The sequence below is a fragment of the Protopterus annectens genome, chromosome 12.part0 (assembly GCF_019279795.1).
Source record: "Protopterus annectens isolate FY-2018-M chromosome 12.part0, PAN1.0, whole genome shotgun sequence".
Classification (NCBI taxonomy): Eukaryota; Metazoa; Chordata; order Ceratodontiformes; family Protopteridae; genus Protopterus; species Protopterus annectens.
This window is the reverse complement of record NC_056746.1, coordinates 899,397,108-899,423,857: the sequence shown is the minus strand read 5'-3', so window position 1 is coordinate 899,423,857 and position 26,750 is coordinate 899,397,108. Positions and strand designations below refer to the sequence as shown.

General features: G+C 43.5%; 1 protein-coding gene across 1 annotated transcript in view; it reads left to right on the top strand.

The window, feature by feature from the left end:
* ARFGEF2 (ADP ribosylation factor guanine nucleotide exchange factor 2) overlaps positions 1-26,750 on the top strand; it is a 2,483,667-nt gene that overhangs the window by 1,620,518 nt on the left and 836,399 nt on the right. Inside the window, exon 22 of the mRNA XM_044089932.1 lies at positions 20,541-20,688. Coding sequence (XP_043945867.1) covers positions 20,541-20,688 — 148 coding nt within the window. The remainder of the gene's footprint in view (positions 1-20,540; positions 20,689-26,750) is intronic.

Below are 26,750 nucleotides of genomic sequence, written 5' to 3'. Positions count from 1 at the left end.
GTTCTTGGTACTTAGTTAGGCTTTGTGTTTCTTTGTTTTTTTGATAGTAATGCCAGGCAGTGTCTCTGGACTTGAGGATTTGTTTGGTTTCTTTACTGAGCCAGGGGTTTGTAGAGGTTCTAACCTTGATTTTGCACAATGGAGCGACAGTGTCTAGGTGTTGTAGAAATGTTTTGTTGAAATATGCTACAGCCTGGTCAAGTGGGAGGGTTTTTAGGGGAGTCCAGTCACAGTTGCACAGTAAAGTGTTGAGGACCTCAGGAGAGAATTTTTTTGTGTTTCTAGTGGATATATAGTTAGTGGTTTTGTATATGCTTGTTCTACTACATATAAAGTATATTATGTTGTGGTCACTTAAGGTGTCTGGGCGACTGCCTGTGTGAGGGTACAATGTGGGGTTGCTAGTTAGGACCCAGTCAAGGATGGATTCCCTTTTAGATTTTTTATCACACCTAGTTGGAATTTGGACTAGCTGCTGGTAGCCATGGAGATTTATTAGATTACTTGGTGGTTCTGATATACGGGTGAACCAATCTAGGTTGAAGTCCCCCAGAATAAGGGTTTCTTGTGAGTATGTGGAAGAACACCAGGATAAGAAGTCTTCAAGGCTAGCAGGTGTATTACCAGGTGGAATATAGATCACAATTGTGGTGATGACCTTTTTAGGGTGAAGTTGAAGTTGTGAGATAAGTATGTCCCAATTATTGGGGGAGGGGTAGGAGTTTGGTAATTGATGGACAGTTAAGTTGGACTTTTAGAGTAAGGCAGTTCCACCCCCTTTACGAAGTGGTCTGTCTTGTCTAATGATATTGTAGCCGGTAGGGAGAACTTCTGAGTTAGCTATATTTTTATTTAGCCAGGTTTCTGTTAAAGCAACTATGTCTGGGGAGTAGTGTGCTATTGTGGCCTGGAGTTCAGGTATTTTATTTTTGATACTTCTAATATTAATATTTAGCATTAAAAGATAGTTGGTTTTGCTGCTGTTGTTGATTTGCCCAGGGATGAAGAAAGTGGGGGTGTTATGTTCTGACATTTGTGTTGGAGCAGTTTGTGTTGGACAGGATGGATTTGGGCCTGGGTTGGGGTGGATATCCCCACTTATGGTGAGCCTGGAGTTAAAATGGTTATACAGATGTTGGAGTTTTATGAGGAGTGTGAGAAAGTATTGTGTATTTTTGGAGTAGGAATGAGAGCATATGTGTTTATTTCTGAATTGGTCCGTTATGTAGTTCTTGAATAAGTATGGGCAGATATTATTATAATGTGTGGTGTCTGTGTATGAGAGTGCATAATGCAGTGTTCTGCTACTAAGTTTAGGGATATTGCTAGAGTGATAACTTGTGGTGTTGTAAAGAATTATGAGAAGACAGACTAGATTTAGTTGTGTGATAGTCATGGTTATAAAGTTTATGTTGTTTCTAGGTGGGGGGTCTGAATAGGAATTATAGGGTTGCACTATATGTGGATGGTGAAGTAGTGTGGGTGATGCAAAAAATGCCTAGAGGGAATGAAAGTGATTGGGAGTATTTTGTGTGGAGCAAGTTGGTGTGGTTTAATGTGATATGACTTAAGGAGCTGTGATTGGTGGAGGTGATGTGAGTGTGAGCTGTGGGTGTGGCTATGATTACTATAAATGTAGAGGTAGTGGGGGCGGGAGGGAATAGGGGGCAGGGCAGGGGAGCGGAGCGGGGCAGAGCCAGAGCCAACCAAGGCAAGAGAAAAAAGTAAGTATTACTTTACAAATCTGAACACTTATAAAACAAATTCCTGAGGTCTAATGGCTTACCGGCTAGCAGAATGTAATTGCTGAAGAGCACTTGTGTCCTGGTGGGAGACTAGAAATTTAAAGATGGCTACATGCTCAGCAGGATTCTAATATAGACTTTGTATTGGGGAGGGAGATAGCACAAGGGGTGTAAACCAGGTGGAATGCAAAGAAACCAGAGAGGCAATCAGTGGAAATCAGTGAAGGCCTCAGAGATGGTAAGTAATAATTCAAACTACCTGTAAAGTGAAGGAGAGAAGAGACAGCAACGTTTATTAAGGTTGGGAGTATGTCTTTACATTGACTTGCTGATTAGTAACCAGTTTGTGCACAGATTAGAGTGGGGAGATACATTAGCAATGATAGAGATGCAAATAAACAGGTGATCCTCCAAGTGATACAAACTAAGGCAGAAAGAACTGAGAGGGCTGCTTGATGGTTAATTTAATTTAGTCACAGGGATGTGAATTAAATCTATACTGTCTATTGGACAGTTAGGATTACTGTACTATCGGGGGGGGGGGGACACAAGGCTACAACATTCAGTTTTATTAGCAAGCTGAGAACTACTAAGAAATACTGCTAATGTAATAGCTTCACTCTCATAAAACATACAAGTAGAATGCCTGGATGGACTGACCCTGCTCTTGAGGCTCAAAATGTATATCCTTGTTTAGTTTGCAATACTGATTCCTTCTTACACTGTATAGATGGAGTGGTAGCCGCAGACTGCAGATTTGCTTGAGTGTGCTCTGAAGAAAGAGAGAAAAAAAAAAGAGAGGATGAAGCTAGTTGAGGGAGACAAAGACAGGTCAAAAGGAAGTAATGAGGAGATAGGAGGGTGTAAAAGATAAAAATCTGAGGATAGTGTGGATAAAGCAGGATAATAGATGCTACTGCTACAGTTTGAGAGTGCTTCAACAGTAACCACATCACAGTGCCATAACTTAATTTGGAAACAGGTTAATAAATCATACACAATACATTTATCAGCCAATTATCCTGTGCATACAAGAAAAAGGAAAATGAACACAACAGCACAACTGTAGTGCTAAATTCAGTAAATACTGTTTCTAACTCCAAGGACTAGGTCAATTAGATATACATTACAGTTATAACAGCAGTTTTAGTAGCATAGAGACAACATAGCTGCAGTGGTAGTGTCAGTAAAAACACAATTCCTGAATGACAGAATCAACCAGTTAAATAAACAAATAAGCAGATCAGTAGTCAGGAATCAGAAAAATGAATACTAGTTGTATAAATCCAAATACAGCAAAAACTAGGTATTACTTTACAAATCTGAACACTTATAAAACAAATTCCTGAGGTCTAATGGCTTACCGGCTAGCAGAATGTAATTGCTGAAGAGCACTTGTGTCCTGGTGGGAGACTAGAAATTTAAAGATGGCTCCATGCTCAGCAGTATTCTAATATAGACTTTGTATTGGGGAGGGAGATAGCACAAGGGGTGTAAACCAGGTGGAATGCAAAGAAACCAGAGAGGCAATCAGTGGAAATCAGTGAAGGCCTCAGAGAGGGTAAGTAATAATTCAAACTACCTGTAAAGTGAAGGAGAGAAGAGGCAGCAAAGTTTATTAAGGTTGGGAGTGTGTCTTTACATTGACTTGCTGATTAGTAACCAGTTTGTGCACAGATTAGAGTAGGGAGATACATTAGCAATGATAGAGATGCAAATAAACAGGTGATCCTCCAAGTGATACAAACTAAGGCAGAAAGAACTGAGAGGGCTGCTTGATGGTTATTTTAATTTAGTCACAGGGATGTGAATTAAATCTATACTGTCTATTGGACAGTTAGGATTACTGTACTATCGGGGGGGGGGGGGACACAAGGCTACAACATTCAGTTTTATTAGCAAGCTGAGAACTACTAAGAAATACTGCTAATGTAATAGCTTCACTCTCATAAAACATACAAGTAGAATGCCTGGATGGACTGACCCTGCTCTTGAGGCTCAAAATGTATATCCTTGTTTAGTTTGCAATACTGATTCCTTCTTACACTGTATAGATGGAGTGGTAGCTGCAGACTGCAGATTTGCTTGAGTGTGCTCCTGCTCTTGAGGCTCAAAATGTATATCCTTGTTTAGTTTGCAATACTGATTCCTTCTTACACTGTATAGATGGAGTGGTAGCCGCAGACTGCAGATTTGCTTGAGTGTGCTCGGCTAGCAGAATGTAATTGCTGAAGAGCACTTGTGTCCTGGTGGGAGACTAGAAATTTAAAGATGGCCATAGTAAAGGGGGGCAATGGCATCCCTAAATCTAGACACAATCCCTTTGTTTATAAGCTGTGCAGTATAGAAGGACTTTTGCAACAATGAACACATGTTGGTCCAGTGTTAGGTCACTCTCCACATAAGTTCCCGAATACTGGGCCAACTTGTAGGGCATTATAATCAGTGTAGTAGTTCCCTGAGTTAGATGACTTCCCAAAGGATACAGTAATGCATTTATTTTTGGCATTTAGTTTCAGTCCATGATTTATTTGGGACAAACTTTCCTGCAACACAACTAAGTCATCTGGGGATTCAGTGACTGTTCCTAGCTTGCAGTCATCTGCAAACTTAGTCAGCCAGAGCCATTTGATATTGGCTTTTACTTCAAAAAATAAATAGATTACAAATGTTTTTCTCTAGATAGTAGCTGTTTCTGTTATATTTAATATGAAATAAGGTAGACAGCCAGCTCAGAGCAGAATAGTAGTATGAAGAAAGTAGAAAATATAGCTAAAAATTCAGTGTTGTACAATTTTTCTATTTTGTAGAGAAAGGAGGTGCAGAAAAGCATGTGACACAGTTAAGGATGCTTCAGCTGTTAAGGCAAGTATAAATACATGGTTGACTGTGGGTTGCACATGCAGTGTTTGATATGGCTTAGGTGGAAGCAGTGCAATGTGAAAGGAGCAGTGTGTGGAGGAGGAAACAAAAAATAACAGGACTAAGGGCGATGCAGAATTTAAGTGTTGGTAGGGCAGTGTAGTCCTATTGGCTAAATGGGTAGAAGGAGAAAAGGTGTTAGAATGCAGTTTTCTTAGTAGTGAATGAAATAACATTATTGACTTTGACCAGATGGTGCAATAAGATAAGAAGGGAAAATAGAAGGCATTCAGTATCCAGGTGTGTGTGTGTGTGTGTGTGTGTGTGTGTGTGTGTGTGTGTATGTGTGTGTGTGTGTGCGTCTGTGCGTTTGAGAGAAACAGAGAGAGAGTACTGCTTAACTTGCTTAATTTCAGTAGGCAGAAATGACAGAAAGGTAAGGGAATACCCTGAATTTGACATATCCCTAAAGAATATTTATCAACTGGTTAATGAATCACACAAAGCCTGCAGACAGAACTGGCCAGTCTGACTTAGGAAGCATTGCAAGATGATGTCTGAATGATACTTGTTTCAATAGATAATGATAATACTAAGCTATGCAGTTCAATTAGAAAATAAATTGGATTAAAGGGACAGCACAGTGGTGCTGTAGTTGGCATTCTGACCTCACTTGGTATTCTGATTTATCTACCAGATGATGTTTCTTCTAAGTAGGATTGATTTGTTGGGTTCCTATTAGAAGACCGAAGATGCATTCTGTCGCATGCGTCTTGGTCGAAGTGTAAATGTCGAAAATGCAAAATGACGAAGCGGCTTTTGAGCGAATTCTTTCCCTGGGAAAGAAGGGAACAACAATTTTTTTTCCCTAGGAAAAAAAATCGCTGTTCTGGTAGTTCGCTCATTTACGTTTTCGCTGTTTTGGGTGTGTTATAACAGTGTTTAATCTTTTGATCGTTCGCTGTTATAACAAACCCAATTTGTCTTCCATTTGTTCCCATAGGTTTTTGCTTAAAGTCCTATAAGCTTCCACTGAAAGATTAGTGCTGTAGGTGAGTTTGGCAGTCTTCCAAATAATTCTAGATAGGTGTATGTTTGTATTTAGCATTAAGTATACTGATGATCATCCAGGACCTTATGCCTTTTGCTTGATGGAATAGTCACAGGGTTGTTGCAATCCTGAACTGGATAAAGTAAGAATTGAACGTGGAGAGATGGATGGAAGATTTTAGTACCTTCTCAATAGAAGAACAGAGAGACATGTATAGCAGGTGATTTATTACATCAGTATGTGTTTTAGGGGAGGTGGAGATCCTGAGAAAAGTATGCTACTTTAACTTCAAGAAGCTGCCAGTGGGCTGTGCAGGGTTAGTCCTATTTAGCTTAATTAATGTGGAAGGATCTACCATTGAGGCATCCCTCTAAAGTTAAACTTCCCACCTGAGAAAGATATACAGGACAGTTTTAGCAATGTGTATAGCAGAGCATGATAGCTGCAGGGTAGGGCTGTGTTCCAGTACAGCTGCCTTGGTCTTTGTAAGAAAAACAAACACCCAGTATAAAGCAGCTGCTAAATAACAAAAAGTAAATAAATAAATAAAACTCAGACTGTAGTGGAAAAATAAACAGCTCTTTTCTTGGAGAAAATCACTGGCAAAATGTCCGATAAGTTAATGATACAACAGCTTTAAATGAGTAAGTCAGTGCAAAAGCACACATTTGAGTAACTCTATTACTAGATTTACTAGTCAGTCTGATGAAGTGCTTATGTGCGAAATTGCTCATTTTGTTTTTTTTTATAATTAATTAATGAGTCTGTTTGTTTATAATTTTAGCCTATAAAACGTTTTACTACTTGTGACTTTCATTTGTGTTACTGCTTAGCCATAGCAAGCAATAATTGCACAGCTAACTCCTGATGTTCTTCATTCCACATTGCTGCAGTCCTAACCACAGGGTAGTCCGCTGTCCAGTCGGCCCGAATACCAAAGTATATAGCTGACGTCGATCAAGGCGCATTAGACTGATGTCAGGACGTCAGGGTACTAATGCCCATGACCGACGTCATATCCTCAGTCTTTTTTGCCGCATGGTCCGATGCAGAAGCAGTTTTGCGAGTGCAGGTTGGCGTTCTGAAATTTTCTGAAGCCGGAGTTTCAGACCGAACCAAAGTTGGCTAAGTACCCCCTTGGGGAACATTTTGGTTCTTTCTTGCCTCCGTATTTAACCGGATGTCAGAAAAAGTGAATAACTGTATTTCTTGTGGGAAACAGATACCTCATAGGGATTACCATACTTTGTGTATACCTTGTTTAGGGCCTGAGCATGACGTTGTTGGATGCCGCTCTTGTGCTAGATTTAACAAACGCACTATTAAGAGAAGGTTAGACTGTGCCAGGTTAGTGTTTGGGAAGCGTTGTAATTATAAAATGCCGCCGGATGCCCGACGCGGCCCGCCCAAAAAAGCAAGGACAAAACAGCAAAGCCTAGGGTTGATGAACCGCAGTCCCGGACGCCGGTTCTTTAGAAGGCTCAGTGGAGCCAGAGGTTTTGCCAGGAGTTTCTTTGGAGTCTCAGGCAGAGACTTTACTGTTACAGGATGTGCCTCTCAGGAGGTAGGCCAGGCTGAGGGGCTTCTCAGGTAACTGTTCTTCCCTCTCTTCCCAAGGTAGTTAGAGCCTCCTTCTGTTTCCAAAACTTCTTTGAGAGGTAGGCCAAGTTTAGCTTCAGTGGGGGCTTCTCCTAGCACTTCAGGTTCTGTGCCTAAGAAACATATGCTTAAAATGGCAGAAGATTTGATTACTATGATTAGAGGTTCTATGCCCCTCCTGATAAGAGGCCTAGGGTGGAACCTGAGTTTGAGAGTTTTGAACAGTGTTCAGAGGCTTCTGAGTCTTCATGGAAGACTTGCAGGAGTATCCTCCTTATTCTGATTCTGATGTGGATGATTCCACTCCTACAGCCCTCCTGAGGATTTCTCATTTTCAGAGACTCTGCATTCCATGAGGGAGCACTTTAAATGGGAAGGCCAAGATTACTCTGATTCCAGGAAAAGGCTTAGGGAATTCTTGTTTTACCCCAGCATAGGCCCTTAGCTATACCTCCTGTGTTGAATGTGGTGGAAGATGTTTTTGCAGAGGCTTCCTGAACCCTGATTCTTTGCCTCCTGCCCTGTTAAACCTGATAGGTACTATAGGGTGCCTGAAGCTCATAAGTATCTTTTAAGAGTCCTAGGGCAGACCCGGAAACTGTTTCTCAGGGACCTAAAGGTGTTAAGGCCTCTGTTGTTAAAAATCCTGTTCCCACTGATAAAGAGGCAAGGGCTTTGGATAGATGGGGAAAGAAAGTGTATACTTCTTCCACTTTAGCCATGAGGGCTTGAATTGTCAGTTTCACATGCTAAAATATCAAAATTATCTCCTTTCACAATTGAAATCTAAGGTGGATGCTTTGGAAGGTATTGAGTGTAAAGAGTTGCTGGATTTAGTTCATGTGTCTGAACAAGTGGGTAAGCATTCTTTGCAATGTGGTTTTGATGCTGTACAGGCCTCCTCGAGGGTGGCTGCCACTAGTTCTGTTCTTCGCAGGCATGCCTGGTTGAGGGATCAGAATTTAGCTGAGCATGTTAAGACAAGGATTTTGGATGCTCCTTTACAGTCTGATGTGTTGTTTGGTTCGCCTGTGGAAGCAGTTTTAAAGAAAATGGAGGACAAAGCTAAGTCTATGCAAACTGTTAAAGATTTTTTGCAGGTGCAGCCACCGAAGTTTAGTAGAAATTGGCCTACTAAGGGATGGACATATCCTGCTTATGATTCCCAGTCTAGGGGTAGGTCTAGACGTGGTAGGGGCAGAGCTTAAGGTTCTTTTAGGCCTAGAACAGGGAGTTCCCCTGCTCAGACTTCTGGTGAGGTCAGGGGTCAGTCCTTAACAGACCCAATGACCTGCCTTTTCAGCTGCCAGTAGATTCTCGTCTGGCAGCTCCTTTGGGAGGAAGACTGTCTCTTTTCAAAGAAAATTGGGATTTAATTACTCAAGACAGATGGGTGTTGGATATCATTCACCACGGTTACAGGTTTTATTTCCATACATTGCCCCTTTCAAAGGCATGCCGGACGTTCCTCCTCCACAAAGGAAAGAGGCTCACAAGCAAATTTCTCTGTTACTCCAAATAGGGGCCATTCAGCCAGTCCCTGTATCAGAAAGGGGCATAGGATTTATTCTCGCCTGTTCCTAGTACCAAAGAAGGGGAACACGTGGAGACCAATTTTGGATTTATCTATCCTCAACACTTATCTGGACATTCCCAAGTTCAAGATGCTGACGTTACAACAGCTTTTACCTCTGCTGGGCAAAGATCACTGGATGGTAACTTTAGATCTCAAGGAAGCTTACCTTCATGTGCCTATAAGACTACGTTGCAGGAAGCATCTGCTCGAGCTGGAAATTCTCATTATCAGTTCTCTGCATTGCCCTTTGGCTTATCTACTGTGCCCAGAGTATTCACAAAGGTTCTGGCTCCAGTGATAGCTTACTTCAGGCTAAAAGGAATTCAAATCTATCCTTACTTGGACGACTGCCTGATTCTGGCTCAAGAAAAGGAAGACCTTCTACAGCATCTGGGATATGTTATAGCAGTGCTAAGATGCCTAGGGTATTCTGTGAACGAAATAAAGTCCAGTCTAGTACCCTCTCAAGACATGTGCTTTCTGGGTGTGAGACTGAATACAGCAGCCCAGATGGCCTTTTTAACCCCGGACAAACAAAAGAATCTTTCCAGTTACTTCCATCAACTATCTCTTCAGTCCGGGCTGACTGCAAGGACAGTCCTTCAAGCCTTAGGGTTCATGGCATCTTGTATTCTGATGCTTCCCAATGCCAAACTGCATATGAGGAAGCTGCAATGGTATCTCAAAATGTATGGACACAGCACTGCCAGGATTTGGACACTGTCATTCAAATAATACCTTGCATTCAAAAGAATTTTTGTGGTGGGCTCAGGAATGTCACCTAAACAAGGGACTCTCTGTGACCCGCCAGAGGCGAGTCAGATTTTAACGACAGATGCCTCGGACATTGCTTGGGGAGCTCATCTAAATGGAAAGTGGATACAAGACAAGTGGCCTGCCAGACTACAGCATCTACATATCAACATGAAGGAGATGTTAGCAGTCCAGTTTGCATTAATGGCTTTCAAGGAGTTACTTCTTCCAGGGCAGGTGTTGATTCTAACAGACAACACAACTGTCATGTGGTACATCAACAAACAAGGGGAACACATTCTTATCCTCTATGCAGGCAAGCAATGATTTTATGGGAGACTGCGCACAGCTTGCAACTAACTCTTCAGGCAAGGTTTCTGCCGGGAGCACAGAACTCCTTAGCAGATGTGTTAAGCAGACAAATCATGGATCCCCACGAGTGGAAACTGGATCTTCATGTATTTCAGAAATTGACAGTGTCATGGGGAACTCCAGACATAGATCTGTTCGCTTCTCCACTAAACCACCAGCTGCCAAAGTTTTGCACAAAGGGTTTCATCACACAGCTTGGAAAGTGGATGCTCTTTCTTTCAGTTGGAAAAATCTTCATGTGTATGCCTTTCCACCTCTGCCTCTTCTTCCAAAGGTGCTCTTAAAGGTCAGACAAGACAAGCCAAGGATGATTTTAATAGCTCCAGATTGGCCTCGCAACACTGGTACCCACTACTAAGGAGTCTGGTAAGGAAGCCTCCATGGCCTTTACCTTTGATTCCACATCTGTTATCTCAGAAGGACGGTCACCTGCTCAATGTCAAGCTTCACTCTCTTCATCTAACAGCCTGGCATATTCTGTGTTGAAACACAGCAGGTCTCAACTTCCTCAACAAGTTTTAAATGTGATTATGGAAGCTAGAAGACCTAGTACAAGGAAAGTGTACGAGAAAATGGAAGAGATTTTTATTTTGGAGTGCAGCAAAGAATTTGGAGATTTCTGAGCCTAATTTGAGTGTGGCTCTTCAATATCTTACTGAGTTATTGGACAAAGGTTTGTCCTTCTCTTCCATTAAGATTCATGCTGCAGCAATTTCAGCTCACTATGATTGTGACCCACCATTGTTTTCATCCTTTGTTCAAGCAGTTTCTTAGAGGGGCAAAGAATATAAGACCCCACGAGAGCTCCTACTCCTGCTTGGGATCTCAATTTTGTGTTGGAAAACTTACTCTACAACCTTTTGAGCCTGCGGCTACTGCTGAATTGAAATACTTGTCATGGAAGACTGCTTTTTGTTGGCTATTACTTCTGCAAGAAGGGTTTCTGAGTTGCAGGCCCTTATGGCAGTAGAGCCCTTTTTGATTTTCCATAAGGATAGGGTATCATTACGTACTAATCCTTCCTTTATGCCTAAGGTGGTTTCTAGTGTGGCTTTAAACCAAACTATTCATTTGCCTACTTTCTATGCAGATCCCCAAAATAAGGGGGAAAAGATTTTGCACACTTTAGATGTACATAGGCAGTTGCGTTATTATTTAAGCAGCACTAAGGATTTCAGGCAGTCTCAGCAGTTGTTTGTTTCTTTTGCTTTGAGTTCTCAGGGCAAGCCTGTGTCTAAGCAAACTATTTCTAAGTGGATTGGGTTTTGCATTTCATTTTGTTACTCCCATCATGGCAAGGAGATTCCAGCTGGGATTAGGCCTCATTCCACTAGGGCTACTGCCACTTCAACAGCATTTCTAAGGGGTGGCAACTAAGGATATTTTGGAGGCAGCTACTTGGAGTTCAGTGCATACTTTCTCTAAGCATTACCACCTTCCTCTCTACTCTAAATCTAGGGCTGGTTTTGCCACAGCTATTTTGCAAGGCATGTTGACAGCTCCTGCTTCCTTATGATTTGCCAGCCTCCCTTACCTCTGCTTTGGGATTCTACCCAATGGTTAGGACTGCAGCAATGTGGAATGAAGAACATAGTACAGTTTTGTACCTACCATAAATGTAGATGTTCGAGGATCCACATTGCTGCAGTCCAATCCTCCTTCCCCTCTGTGTTTAGGGGTGGTGGTGTGTGCTAGTATATATATATTCTTGTACATTTGTATATATTGTATATATGTTTGGTGCAGGGCTTTTTGGTGTTTTGGTTTGGGCCTTGTCTTTTTAGGGTCTTCTGACATCTGGGGCAAGAAAAGACTGAGGATATGACGTCGGTCATGCGCATTAGTACCCTGACGTCCTGACATCAGTCTAATGCGCCTTGATCGACGTCAGCCATATACTTTGGTATTCGGGCCGACTGGACAGCGGACTACCCTGTGGTTAGGACTGCAGCAATGTGGATCCTCGAACATCTACATTTATGGTAGGTACAAAACTGTACTTTATGCAGGTTAGGCCTGAGACGAGCCTTATTTTTGATGTATTCCTGTTCTCAGAGTTAGCAGAAAAACATATACATTTGTAGCATGTGGTATGTCAGCATATAACTTAGAAAGTAGGTGTAGTTGAGACTAGTAGCATTCACATTTCATTGTTCATTCAGGAAAGTAGGCAAAAGTATCAAGGCTGACCCTCATGTTTCAGATTCCACAGAAGTTAAACATCTGTACAACAGTTTTGTCAATAAAAGAGTTCCCACAATGCGCAGTTAAATTAAAGAACTATTCAGATTTGCAGAGCTATTAGTCCAACAGTTTTAAGAGACTCTGGCTGTGAAGAGTGTCCTAGTTTCTGCACCCTTTATGTGGAGGCTGAACTTTGTACGCTCCCAGTGTTTAAACGTACTACACTTGACACTACATCATCTAGAAAAAAAGATGCTAAATTGATTTCCTTTCCCTTTTCCTTGAGTTGATGCAGCTTCACTGCTAGATTATTTAGATATTCGGTGTATGGGAGTAGAGCTCCAACAGCAGGAGGGACATGAGGGCTGTTGTCTACATTTTTTTTGTTATTTTCTGGTATGATAAGTTCCAGTAGTGGTAAGACATGCTTGGGAAGATAAACTGTAGCAAGCTCAAGTTCTGTACTATGTAGCAGACCCGAATATGAAACATTACTATCAGAAGTATGACATGCCACAGTTTACGTGACATTACAGACAGCATCATGACATAACGTTTCTGTTGTCTCCAAGATTGGCACATCATTAGTTGCCTTTTATTTAGTTAGTTGTGTCTGCAAAGCAAAATAAGGGATGTTAAGTTGTCAATTTCGCCTTCATTCTTGCTGGATGGGTTCGGAGCCGATCCTCGGCTCCAACTCGGCACTTGCTAAGCTCGAGAGCTAATTTTACCAGCACGAGGCAACCCTATATCCCATGATGCAAGGCGGAGACTACCCAGATCTCGTTTGCCGCTTCGCTAATGAGGTGCCTTTTTTTACCAGCTCCAGGTAAGTTTCTGAATAATAAGACTTTAGTCTCACCCCTTTAATTTTCATAACTATAGGTGTTTTTTGTTAACCTTAACGCTATATTTTAACCCTATTCCCGTTAGTGTTTCCTTTTTTTTTTCGGGTTATTTATCCCTTTTCCCTAGGTTAGGCCTTAGGCCTTCCCCTTCCTAAATTTTTTCCTGTCAGGGATTTTTTGTGTCTGACTGTGTTGTATCCCTGTTTAGTTTAGATTTTTGGATTGGGTGTTTTTTGTGTGTGTGTGTGTTGGTGTTTTTTCTTGACAACTTGTGTTTCCTCGACACAGCTATGTCGAAGGACACAAAGGTCTCAGGCTTCAAGAAGTGTGACTCGTGCTGTCAGAAGATGTCTCTGACAGACGGTCACACTTCTTGTGTTTACTGCCTGGGACCTCTGCACCTGCAGGACTCTTGTGCTATCTGTCATGCCTTCAGCCCAAGAGTCCTGCAGGAGCACAGAAATAAATTGATATTGAGGGGCTTATTAAAGCCTGAGAGCTCCCCGACTAAGTTGGCGCCGGGGAAGCCCTCGAAACCTATCAAGCCTTCGGCTGAAAGTTCCAAGCCGTCGGCTGCTGGTTTATCTTCTCCAGTGTCGAGATCGGCTCCAGCCGGAGCCGATCCTTCCATTCTAGCAGTCACAGTATCGGCTCCATCCGGCGCCGATACCGCCAAATCTGGACATTCAGTGTCGGCTCCGGCTGGAGCCAACGTATCCTCGGCTCCTTTGGCTCCATCGATCTCTACAAAGAGATCTCGATCCCCCTCATTAGAGTCGATAAGTTTGGCTCCAAGATCACCCTTGCTCTCGGAGCGGAGCCATCGCAGCCGTTCTTCTCGGTAGTCCAGGCTGTCTGATCACGACCTCGAGAGAGTGGTGCGTAGACTATTAAAGTCTCAGGCATTGGCCCAAATGCTCCATAGCCCGTCTCAACAGACAGTAGCTATTTCACATCCACCAAACATTCCTCCTTTGACTCTCTTACAGAGCTCGGAGCCGGAGCTCCTCCGAACCATGACCGTTGTAGCTTCGGAGCCGATACCACCCTTTTCGGCTCCGTCGTCCTCTGCTCCGATTTCCTCCTTGAGGCCTTCATTGGAGGGATCCGGGCGTCTGGTCTCTCTCGTCGGCTCCGAGGGGGCGAGTGGCATTGGACCCTTGTCCGACCCCGTTCTCCCCTCTCGGGGCTTCAGCGTTGGTGAGCTCAGCCCCGACATCTGCCTCGGAGCCTTCCCTCTCGGTGAGGCCTGGAGTTCCTATCTCTTCGGAGCGGGAACCTTCTGGTCTCTCTGATGGGGGAGCCTTTGAGGTGATGAGGAGTGTACTAGCCCCTGGGCTTAGTCAACGGACAGTTCCATCAGCTCCTCCCACTACAGTGCCTGCTGACGTCTCTTTCCACTCTCTTGCTCTCTGACCCAGAGATCCAATGCCTCAGGTTTCCCCATTGGGAATATCTTCCTCTTCCGAGGCTTCTCCTGATCCGTCAGGTGAACCTCCGCGTAAGAGGACATGTGAGAGGAAACATCTAGACTCCCCCGAGTCTATTACATCTGATACTGACCTGGATGAGTCGGAGGGATCCCCAAGGTCCTCCTCTGAGGATGTCTCTTTCTCAGACATCCTTGAACTCCTTAAGCAGAGGGGGAACTGGCCCTCCCTTAATCCTTCCGAGGATGAGTCAGTATACCTGGAGGCGTTCGGATCTCGACCCTCCACCTCCTGGGTGTCTCTTCCTTTAGACCCTCTTATGGATGTAGTGGCTCGGAAGGCGTGGATGGCTCCGGATTCGGTGGAACCTATTCCTAGGAGGACTTCTAAATTCATTAAGGCCCCACCAGATAGACAATATTTGACAAAGGGTGTCCCAGTTGATGCCATGGTGGTGGCTGCTGCCACCAAGAAGGAACTAGCTGATCCTTCAGTACTTGTCCATCCTCCTAACAAGGATTCTAGGACTAAGGACAGGTACGGCAAGCGGATTTTTTCTTCAGCGACTTTTGCCATGAGATCGCTGAACTACTTGTGCCGCTTCACCCGCCTTCAAAGAGATGTTCCTAAAGAGTTGGGAGAAGTTTTACAGGATCCATCAGCTGCTGGGTCTCAGGATAAGATTAGCTCACAGCTAGGAATCCGTAACTCCATTGTTAACTCCTCTATGTGGCTCATTTCTTATGCAGCCGATGGAGCGAGTAGGGCCGCAGGCACAGGAGTGGCTTTAAGGCGTCAGTCCTGGATGCGGCTTTGTAATTTTGCAGACCCCTTCAAGGCGTCCTTCACAAACTCCCCTTTTGATGGTTCGACCTTGTTCGGACCTCAAGTGAAAGACACTTTGACTAGATGCGAACAAGATGGCAAGACTCTTTCTGCCGTAGGAGTCAGTTTCTCCACCCCTTCAAGACCTTACCCCAAAGGACAGAAGGGAGGGAAAATGTGGTTCCGCAAATCTCAAGGAGTCACGCCTGACGCACGAAGTCAGTTTACCCCCAGAGGCAGAGGGGGTAACAATAATAGACGCCGCCCTAGGGGCAGAGGGGGTCCGCAGAATCAGGGTAGCAGAGAGCCTCTTTCTGACAAACCCTTCCAGCATCCCTGAGATGTTGCCCAATTGTCCACCTTCGGAGGCAGTCGGGGGAAGATTATTGCTGTACCCAATAGCCTGGCTTTCCCTTTCTCAAGGCAAATGGGTACAGTCGATTATATCCGAGGGTTACAAAATTCCCTTTATTCAAACCCCAGTTCAGCAAAAGGGAACCCTTCCAAATGTTCCACCCGGTCTAAGGGAACTAGCAGTACTATAAATATCAAAACTGCTAGCAAAAAGAGCCATCCAGCCAGTCCCAGCGGACCAAATAGGATCCGGAATCTACTCAAGGTTTTTTTTAGTTCCAAAAAAGACAGGGGACTGGAGACCAATATTAGATCTGAGCAAACTAAGCAAGTTTGTAAAGAAATCAAGATTCCGGATGGTCACGCTTCAGTCCATTCTACCCTTTCTGGGCAAGGACAATTGGATGTGCTCGACAGATCTTCAGGATGCGTACTATCACGTAAAAATTCACAGGCGCTCCAGAAGATTTCTCCGCTTTCGGCTGGGGACCAGTCACTTCCAATTCAGGGCCCTGCCCTTTGGACTCACTACAGTCCCCAGAGTGTTCACCAAATGTATGGCAGCGGTTACGGCTCACCTGACACGTCAAGGATTCCAGGAGTTTCCATATCTAGCCGACTGGCTCCTCACTGCCACCACCAGGCATCAACTTCTCCAAGCCAGAGATTACACCATTCACATTTGCAGAGGGCTAGGGATTTCTATTAATTTCGAAAAATCTGCCTTGTCGCCTTGTCAATCTATTACTTTTATAGGCACAAAATTGGACACCGTACAGCTTTCAGCAAAGTTAACAGACCAAAGGATCTTGGACTTTCAAAGTCACGTCCAGGTGATTCTTCTCAGCAGCAAAATTCAGGCCAAATTTGCTCTGAAAGTATTGGGTCTTATGGCGGCCGCCATAACACTTCTTCCCTTTGCCCGCTTTTACATGCGTCTTCTACAATGGATGCTATTCGCCCAATGGTCTTTTCAACAACTTCCCATGCATCACAATAACTCCAACTTGCAAAAGGCATCTGACCTGGTGGATATCGTCCCCTCAAGTCCATCAGGGCAGACCCTTTGTTCCTCCTTCCCCGGTCGCCACGGTTACATCGGACGCCTCCCTGATCGGGTGGGGGGGGCATTATCAGGGCAGGATGGTCCATGGCACTTGGCAACCTTTCGAATACCATCTGCACATAAATGTCCTGGAGATGAGAGCAGTGCTTTTAACGTTGCAAGCCCTCAATGACTCTCTTCCCCTGGGAACTATTGCAGTCCAAACAGACAATATGTCCGTAGTGTGATATATCAACAAACAGGGCGGAACCAAATCCTATCCACTGTGTCGAGAGGCTGTCAGACTTTGGCAATGGGCAATCTCTTCTCAGCGGTTTCTGATAGCAATGCATATCCCCGGGAAATCCAACATCATAGCGGACAGATTGAGCATCGCTATTTTCATGCCTCATGAGTGGTCTCTCAAACAATCAGTGATGGAAGAGATTTTTCAGAAGTGGGGCCTTCCTTGCTGTGATTTTTTCGCTACACCTCAAAACAGCAAATGCCCAGACTTCTTCTCTCTCTTCCCCCTTCCAGGCCATCCCCCCAGAGACGCTCTAACCCAAGATTGGCCCCGGGGACTTCTTTATGCCTTTCCCCCCTTTCCGCTGATACCTCAACTAATTCAGAAAGCAACCGCCTTGAGAGCCAAGTTGATTCTCATTGCCCCTTATTGGCCTCGACAGATATGGTTTCCCTTCCTACATCGTTGTCTCTTGGTACAGCCATGGCATCTGGACCCGGTTCCAGATCTTCTGACCCACCAGTTGGGCCAGCTGCACCAATCCATACCTTCTCTCAACCTCACTGCTTGATTGCTCCACTTCCATCCTTAGCCAGGCTTCCTATGATTTCTAATCCTGTCCGGGATATCATAGTAGCTTCCTTAAAATCTTCTACCAGAAGGATTTACACTAGTAAATGGCAACGTTTCTCCTTCTGGGCAAAAGCTAGGAACATAGACCCCCTATACTGCTCCGATTCATTCTGTCTTGGACTTCCTAGCTGAGATTTTTTATTCAGGATCCTCTTCCTCCACAGTAAAAGTTGAGCTGGCAGCCATTTCGAATTTTCATATAGGCCTTTTGGACCACAACATTATGTCACATAAACTTTGCAAGGCATTCCTTCGAGGTATCTTTTTACTTAAACCTCTGATTAGAGACCCCCCACCACAGTGGGATCTAAATTTAATTTTAACATCCTTGATTCTTCCCCCTTTCGAACCTGTGGCTGCCTGTTCTTTGAAATTTCTTTCTTGGAAGACACTTTTTCTAGTCGCCATTACTTCTGCCAGGAGAGTATCTGAGCTTCATGCTCTCTGCATTCGTCCTCCCTACTTAATCTTCCACAAAGACAGGGTATCTCTAAGGACTAATCCTTCTTTCTTACCAAAAGCAGCATCGCAGACGAACTTAAATCAATCCATTGATCTTCCAGTGTTTTTCCCGAATTATTCTGATAGAGCGGAACAAAAATTACATTGTCTTGATGTTCACCACCAGCTCAGATATTATCTGGACAAAACTAAACTTTTTAGGAAATCTGATCAAATGTTTCTATCCTATGCAGAGAACAGGAAAGGCCTTCCAGTTTCCAAGGTGACTTTATCTAGATGGCTGTCTTCTGTGATTACTTACATTTATCAGCTCAGAGGCAAAGAGTTGATTTCTAAGCCAAAAGCCCATTCTACCAGAGCTCTAGCTACATCGACAGCTTTTCAAGCTAGACTTCCAATAGACACTATTTGTGCAGCAGCCACATGGGCCTCTCCTCATACCTTTGTTTCACATTACAAATTAGACTTGGCCTCCAGAGACAGAGCGAATTTTGGTTCCACCGTTCTCAAGAGTCTGTTCCATTGAGCCACCCAGGATAGAGGTGCTAGGGACGGTCCCATCCAGCAGAATGAAGGCGAGATTGACAACTTAACATTAAGAAGTTATGTACCTACCATAACGTTCCATGTTAGTTGTCTTCTCTCGCCTTCTTTCTTGCGTCCTGCCCTCCATCCCCCTAGCCTGGTCAGACCGAGAAGATTATGCCTCTTCTATTAAGAGGTTTTATTCTTTTTCTAGCTATTCAGCTTCTAGTGTTACTAGATTAGGTTGATCATTTCTAGAGGATTATGATGTTTATGATTGTCATTTAGTATTGTTACTTTTTCTTCCTCCTCTGCAGTTGGAAGAATATATTCCTAATTTCCTTAGCTACTAAACGAGATCTGGGTAGTCTCCACCTTGCATCATGGGATATAGGGTTGCCTCGAGCTGGTAAAATTAGCTCTCGAGCTTAGCAAGTGCTGAGTCGGAGCCGAGGATCGGCTCCGAACCCATCCAGCAAGAAAGAAGGCGAGAGAAGACAACTAACATGGAATGTTATGGTAGGTACATAACTTCTTATTTGAATTCATAGACAAATACTTTGCTTGTAGCATGTAGCCCACAGTATAATGTGGCCAATAGTTGCTTATAGGTATATCCGGGCTTGCATAGCACTATTGAAAAAGGACTGCATACTAGAGTAGTGGAGCCTCTTTAATGGGAGGTGTGCAAACTAGGTGCAGTTATTGAATCTCCAAATTTTGTCAATATTCTCAAGGAGGGTCTTACACAGACCAGTGACTGGTGTCTTAGTCATGGTTTTAAACTGAATGCAAGGAAATGCATCATCATTCCCTTCAGCAAAGCCAATGTCCCTTCACACTATCAAGTCAACAATACCCTAAATACCTATGAAGTGGTAAGGGATCTGGGATCACAGGTTGACTGTGACTTTAAATTTGACCACAATGTGTCTACTGTAGTAAGGAAGGCTTTCTACATAGCATACTTGATTAGTAAAGGTATCACCCCAAGAGCAAAGGAAGTTATAACCCTTCTGTACTCTGCACTCATCAGGCCTATAATTGAATATAAAGCTCATTTTGTCATATACCGTACAAAGCACCTGCAGCAATTGGAGAGACTGCAGAGGTTTCAATCAAAGATCATCAAGGTACTCCAGCATGTGCCTTATACAGACTGAGTAAAGTCCCTGTCACTATACTGTGTATGGTATAGACTTCGTAGGGGAGACATATGCCTGGCTTACAGAGCAATCTCAGAACCCAAACCTAATGAACTTGCTATACATCCATAAATCAAACAGGACTTGAGCTACCCGTTCCAGAGACCTAAATATGGCCTGTGACATGAATAGGACATAATGGAGGGACAGATTTGTCTCCCAGTGAATGCTGCGTCTTTGGAATAGGCTACCAATTCATGCGAAACAGAGCACATATTTGACACTGTTCAAAAGGAACCTAGAAGAGTGAATGAGGTGCTGTAAATTCTTACTGGAGATAGCACCCACCCTCCTGGACATGGGCAGTCATCACTAAATGCATTCTTCGGTATTGACTAGTGCGTCTTGATATTATGTTGGAGTAAAACAGCTAGGCTTGAAATGACCTTTGGGTCGATAGCCTAGTAAAGTCCTGTGATCCTATGATCTTTATGGAGTGGGGCTGTGTTGATATAAGAAATAATAGGAAGGATTTTTGCAGCTCTCTATACTACCATTACTAGCTTTTACAGCAGAGAAGTAAGAAGCCAGCAATGTCTTATGGACCTTTTTGTATAAGCCCGCCAAAGTATAGATTGCAGAGTTAGAGTTGTGATTGCAGTGCTTAAGACTGTCGCAGTGTTGGTGCTGTGGCTGGTATAGTGCAAGTGGGGTTTAAGTGCAAAATCACTGTGCCCACTAGTTACACAGAAACAAGTTAAATGAAGCAAGACTTGTTGTCATGATGTAGTAATAAAACCAGTGGTTGAATGATTGACAGAATGTTTCCATGATGCACACTGAGTGTGGATCTCTAATCAGTCATTGTTAATTTTTTCTTTTAGATCTTAAAGTGCATTAGTCAGCTGGAATTGGCACAGCTTATAGGAACAGGAGTGAAAACACGCTATATCGCAGGAACAGGGAGAGATCGAGAAGGCAGCATCAGAAACTTCTCAGCTGGAGTGGAGGAGCACACAGGCTTAGGCTTGGGTAAGATTTCTTCTCTGGATATATTTCTGAATGCAAACTACTGTACTAGGCTTGAATACAAATCACTCTACAGATAATTTGCTGTGACTGTGTTATGAGCCTTATATTAGTTAAGGTTCATTAGCTAGATACTGATGGTTGCATACAGAAGTAAATGTAGGCTCCGGATATTTTTATTTTTTTGGTACATTGTTCTCTCTAGGGATACAGGCCTAGTTTGGAGGTAAGTTCACTGTCTGGATATCCCAGCTCAGGACAAGAAGCCAAATAAAAACTTAATGGATATCATGCTATAACCATAGATACTGGCCTAGGATTGAATAAGTTTCTTCTCTTGTTAACTAATTTGCCTCGCAAATATAGTCCTTATGGGTATGGTTCTGTCTCCAAACAGAGTACTGTAACCTACAGTTTTAAATGTAGGCATCAATAATGTTCTGTCTCTCAATTCACTTTGGTAATCCACAGTTATGGTTCTTGGCTTAGGTAATGTCTGCGTGAGAAACACTGCTATACCCTTAGGTTTGGACTTTGGCTTGGATGAAGTATATATGTATAAAGGTCTCATCTCATGTTGTCATTTTCATTTGTTCCTCAACAAATGGGTTTCCGATCAGACCTGACCGCTTTTCTCTAGACTCTAGGATCCGACTCCCGAGCTCCTCCCTTTACCCATAATGCCCCTGGTCACGGCATTACCTCAGATCTCATTTGCTGCTCTAAAGATTTGGTCAGAATTACATTCTCTCAAGCTCAACAGTTTTGTAATTTGGGAATAGTGAGTAAAAACTTGAGTTTAACTTAGTTTTCCTTATCTTTTATAGCATCCTCTCTTTACTGTTTAGCTAGTTTTATCTTTTTTTCTAATTTTCTTTACCATCCTTTGGTATTCTTCATTACTATAGCTGATTAATCTTCCCTTTTTCTTTACCTTCACTGTAAAGTGGTAATACTACCGTTTTTGTTAAAACTTTTTCTCTCTACCTTATACAAAAAAAACAAAAAAACTTTCTATTCTTTTTTGACTGATTTGTTGCCATTAGGCATACTTCACAGCAATGGCTGAAAAGTCTACTAGATTTAAGATGTGCTCTTCCTGTGGGCACAAGATACCCAACTCTGATGCCCACAGGGAGTGCTTTTATTGTTTAGGTCCTGCTCAACTAGATACTTTTGTAATATTTGTGCTGGTATTAACACCAGAGCCATCAGTGATTGACGTAACAAATTAGTACTTAATCGCCTTATTCCTGCTTCTGAGCCACCTTCTACTGTGTCTAATTCAGGGGCTCAAACCCCCTCTCAGAAATCAAAATCTACAGAGTCCAGGGAGCGCAGAAAGTACTGTACTGTCTTATCTCCAAAATCTGATCCAATATCTGAGCTTCCAGCCTAGAGCACCAAATACTTGGATCCGAAATTGTCAGATCCGACACCTTCAACCTCAAAGTCTCCTTGGCTCCAAAGCTCTCAGTCTAGTCTGATGTCATTCATTTTCATTCATTCCTCAATGGATGGGTTTGGATCTGATACTAGTCCTTTACACTAGCTCGTGGCCTTCAACAAACTCTCGAGCTCCTTTATTACCCACAATGCACTATGCCTAATGTTCTTGAGATCTCGTTTGCCGCTTTTATGTCTAGATGATTTGGTTGCTTTTGCTCTCAGGCTACTTCATAGAGCCAAGTGAAATTTTACAAACTTTATTCTTCACAAGCTTATTGTTTTGATAACCCAACTTTGTCGCTAAAAGGTTTATTCTGTTTCTTGATTGTTTCTCACTTTTATATGCTTTTCTACACCAGTATACACAATAGGTAGTGTAGTCTTCGCTACCATTGTTGGTAGGCCTTTCCTGCCGTGTTTCTTTCTTTTCTGTTTTTATAGTTGAACTTTCTCCTTTAAAAAAAAACTGCTAGCTTTTTCTTACTGACTTTTCTGTCCAGTAGTCGTAGTATTTAACTGGTTTCTGTCCAGATATTTTTGGAGAGAGTTTCCTTTCGATTTCTGATTAGAAGTAATCAATTTAAATGATGTCTGATAGAGTTCAAGGAAATGTGATAAATGTGGGCACAAGATTCCTTTTTCTGATGCTCACCTTTTGTGTGCTTACTGTTTAGGGTCTGAACACCTCGACCAAGACTGTGACATTTGTAGTGGGTTTGACAGAAAGAAGAAATAAATTAATTTTAAAGGGTTTATCAACTCCCTTATCTCAAGCCATTTCTTGAGTTCAGTCTCCCAGGACTAAAACCAAGGACCTTTCAAAACAGTCCAGGTCTTTGGATTCCCCTCCAAGGAAAAAGAAGGCAAAATCAGAACTGAAGTCACCTGTGCTCCGATTTTCAGATGAAGTAAGATGCCTGTCAAGTCCTACAACCTCTGATCCAATAAAACAAACTCCAGATCTAATGTCCTTGGATCCTAATCCCTTGCCACGGACTGTATATTCATCCAACATGGATCCGGTCGCTTCTAAAGTGCCCTCACCATTTCTGGAGCAGTGTTGAATGTGTTCTCTTGTTCCTCCAGAAGTCTTACGGAGGCAGATGTAGAAAAAGATGATGAGGAGAGTCTTCATGGAGGAAATTCAAAAGGGAGTTCTCACTGTTCCTCCCCCTTCAGGTCTCGAACACCATCCGTCTACCACTCCACCGGTAACAACTTCTTCTCTGGCCCAACCTGTGGTGTTACAGTGCTCGCATCAAAGTATTCTGGGTCAGATCCAAAGAGAACATAGTCTTCCAATCCGCCTGTTACTCTGAGTGCACTGGTCCCGACATCTTCAGATCTGGACTGTCGGACCCAAAGCTTCCAGGTCGGATTTGAGGGGGTAGGGTTGACTCCAAAGTTTTCAGAGCTGTGTCTTCCCCTTGGAGCTACATATTTGAACAGGCCAGCTGTGTCTTCCACCTCTGGCAGATTGCAGTCAGAGCAGAGGGAAGTGGCGAGCCAGAAACTCACTTTCTCTGCTCTGTTGATTTCTTTGTCTCCTGAGCTGTCTTTGAGGTTGTGAAGAGGGTTTTCTCTGCTTCTGCATGTCAGACTGATCTTTCCCATTCAGATCCACCCTTGACCTCTGAGCTGACTTGGCACCATGATCCTCAGCATTCTATAGTATGGGAACAGCCAGCCCAGAGCTTCCAGACTACTCATCAGGGTATTGTTATCTCTTCTGACACTTCTCTGAATCCTCCCACCAAAGAAGTCCCTAGGAAGAGGATATGCAAAAGGAGGTACTTGGACTCTCTCCAAGAGTCTGTCTTCAAGGATATTCGATGAAGGAGAAGGGTCTTCTAAATCACCACCCGATGATGTCTCATGTGGAGACATCCTTGAGATGCTTAAACAGAAGGATGGACCTGACTTCTGAGGAGCTGGTATTTCTGGAAGCTTTTGGGACTGGCCCATCTACCTTCTGGGTTACTCTGCCCACTGATGAACTCCTTGATTTGCTTTCTAAGCGGGAGTGTAAAGAGCCTGATATGATTGAACTGATCCCTAGTAGAGCAAACAGGATTCTGGCTCCACCAGTAGGAATAGAATACTGGAATAAAGGGGTACTAGTTGATATGATGGTCATGGTGGCAGCTGCAAAAAACGAACTTGCAGAATAGACTTCCACTGTCCATCCCCCTAATAGAGAATCCAGGGCACTGGACAGGATTGGGAAGAGAGTTTATGCTCCTGCGACTTTTACTGTCAGATCGCTGAACTACTTGGCACACTTTACAAAACTACAGAGGGACTCAGAACTTTCAAAATCCCTTTCAGGGACCACTACTGCTAAGGCTCAAACTTCTGTGGCCTTGCAGTTGGCTACCCTCCAATCTATAGCAAACTTGTCCACGAGGCTCATCTCACATACTGCAAAAGGTAGCTTAAGGGCTGTGGGTTCAGGTAGTTCTCTTTCCATCAGGAGGCATGCCTGAATGTGCCTGTGTGACTTTGAGAAGCCCTTCAAATCATTTGTCAGTGCTCCTTTTCACAACTTCCTTGTCCATCAGGAGGCATGCCTGAATGTGCCTGTGTGACTTTGAGAAGCCCTTCAAATCATTTGTCAGTGCTCCTTTTCACGACTTCCTTGTTTGGTCTCACTGTAAAAGGCAAGTACTCCAGGTGTGAGAAAGATGGAAAGACCTTCTCTGCAGTAGACCTGTGTTTTTTCACCCCCTCAAAGGACCTTTTCCAGGAATCAGTGGAGAGGTCAAAAGATGTGGTTCAGGATGTCTCAGGGTCCTTTCCAAGACGCACATGGAGGTAGTTCCCACAGAAGCAGAGGGGGGAGTGATATGGTAGAAGACACCCCCTTGACAGAGGATCCCGCAAAACTGATGGTCTAGAGATACCTTTTCTGAAAGACCCTTTCAGTGCTCCTGTAAGGAAGCCCAGTTGCTTTCTTCGGATGCAGTTGGGGGTCGCTTATCTCTGCACTGGGAAGCATGGCTAAACATAACAAAAAACACTTGGGAGCAGAGAATTATTTCCAGAGGTTATGTTATTCCTTTTTCCCTACCACTTTTGTTATTCAGGAAAATCCCAAATGTTCCACCCTGTTAGAGGGAAGCAGCAGCACTAGAAATCCAAAAGCTGCTAGAAAAAAGTAATTCAGGAGGTCCCCCCAGACCAGATAGAATCCGGAACTTACTTAAAATTCTTTTTAGTTTCAAAGAAGACAGGGGACTGGAGACTAGTTTTAGATCTCAGTGTGTTGAACAAATTGATTTGACACACCAAGTTCTGGATGGTCACGGTTCAGTCCATTCTGCCATTTCTGAGCAAGGATGACTGAATGTGCTCAATAGACCTGTAGGATGCATACTGTCACATAAAAATGAACGGACAATCCAGAAGGTACTTGCGCTTCTGGCTGGGAGTCCGTCATTACCAGTTCAGAGCACTGCCCTTTGGCCCCACCACAGCCCCCAGGGTGTTCACCAAGTGTATGGCAGTGGTAGCAGCTCACTTCAGCCTGCAGGGATTCCGGGTGTTTCCATATTTAGATGACTGGCTTGTTACCTCCGTGACCAAGCATCAACTGATATAAAGATGAGAGCAAGTGTTGAAGGCTTCTTCAGATCTTGGAATAACCATCATTTCCAAGTCTCACTTACAACCAATCCAGGCATTAGAATTCATAGGAGCAGTGTTCAACACAGTATCTATGGCAGCATCTCTTCCTCTTTTGAGAGTACAAGCAATAAGGAATCTGGTCAGGAAAATGATTTGCAGTATCAGAATTTATACTGCAAGTCTTGGGATCAATGTCAGCAGCAATAATTTCAGTCCCTTTAGCAAGATATCACACAAAGATTCTGCAGTGGATGCTAGGAACTCAGTGGTTAATGTTATCTCAACCCATGCCAGCAAAAATAAGAATAACTCGGGTATGAAGATGGTATCCTTCCTGGTGGATGTCGTCTCATCAACTGTTGCAAGGTCATCCTTTCATTCTCCCTCATCCCAAGGCCATAGTGACCGCAGATGCTTCCCAGATTGGTGGGTGGGGAAGCATTTTCTGTGGATGACAGTCCAAGGCACTTGGTCCCCTGAAGAGGCCAACTTGCATATCAGTGTTCTGGAAATGAGATTGACGTTTTTGGCATTGCAAGCATTCCAAAACACTCACATGCACAGAAAATTGCAGTCCAAATGGACAGCATGTCAGTAGTATGGTACATCAACAAAGAAGAGGGAAGCAGATCTTACCCCCTGGGTTAAGAAGCCCTAAAGGTATGGCAATGGACGATATCTTCTAACTGTTTTCTGATAGCTACTCATATTCCGTGGAGTCCAGTGTAACAGCAGACTAACTGTGCAGGTCCATTTTACTGCCTCATGAGTGATCTCTCAACAAGGTGACAGATTATTTTCATTCGGTGGGGCCAGCCTTGCTGTGATGTTTTTGCATCTCCCCTAAACAACAAGGGCAGCAGCTTCTTTGTCCTGATCCCCCCTCCGGGGGAGTCACTCCACGATTGGCCTCCTGGTCTTTTGTATGCATATCCTCTGGCTCCTTTAATTCCCAAATTCCTTCAGAAAGCAGCCCAGGTGAAGAGCAG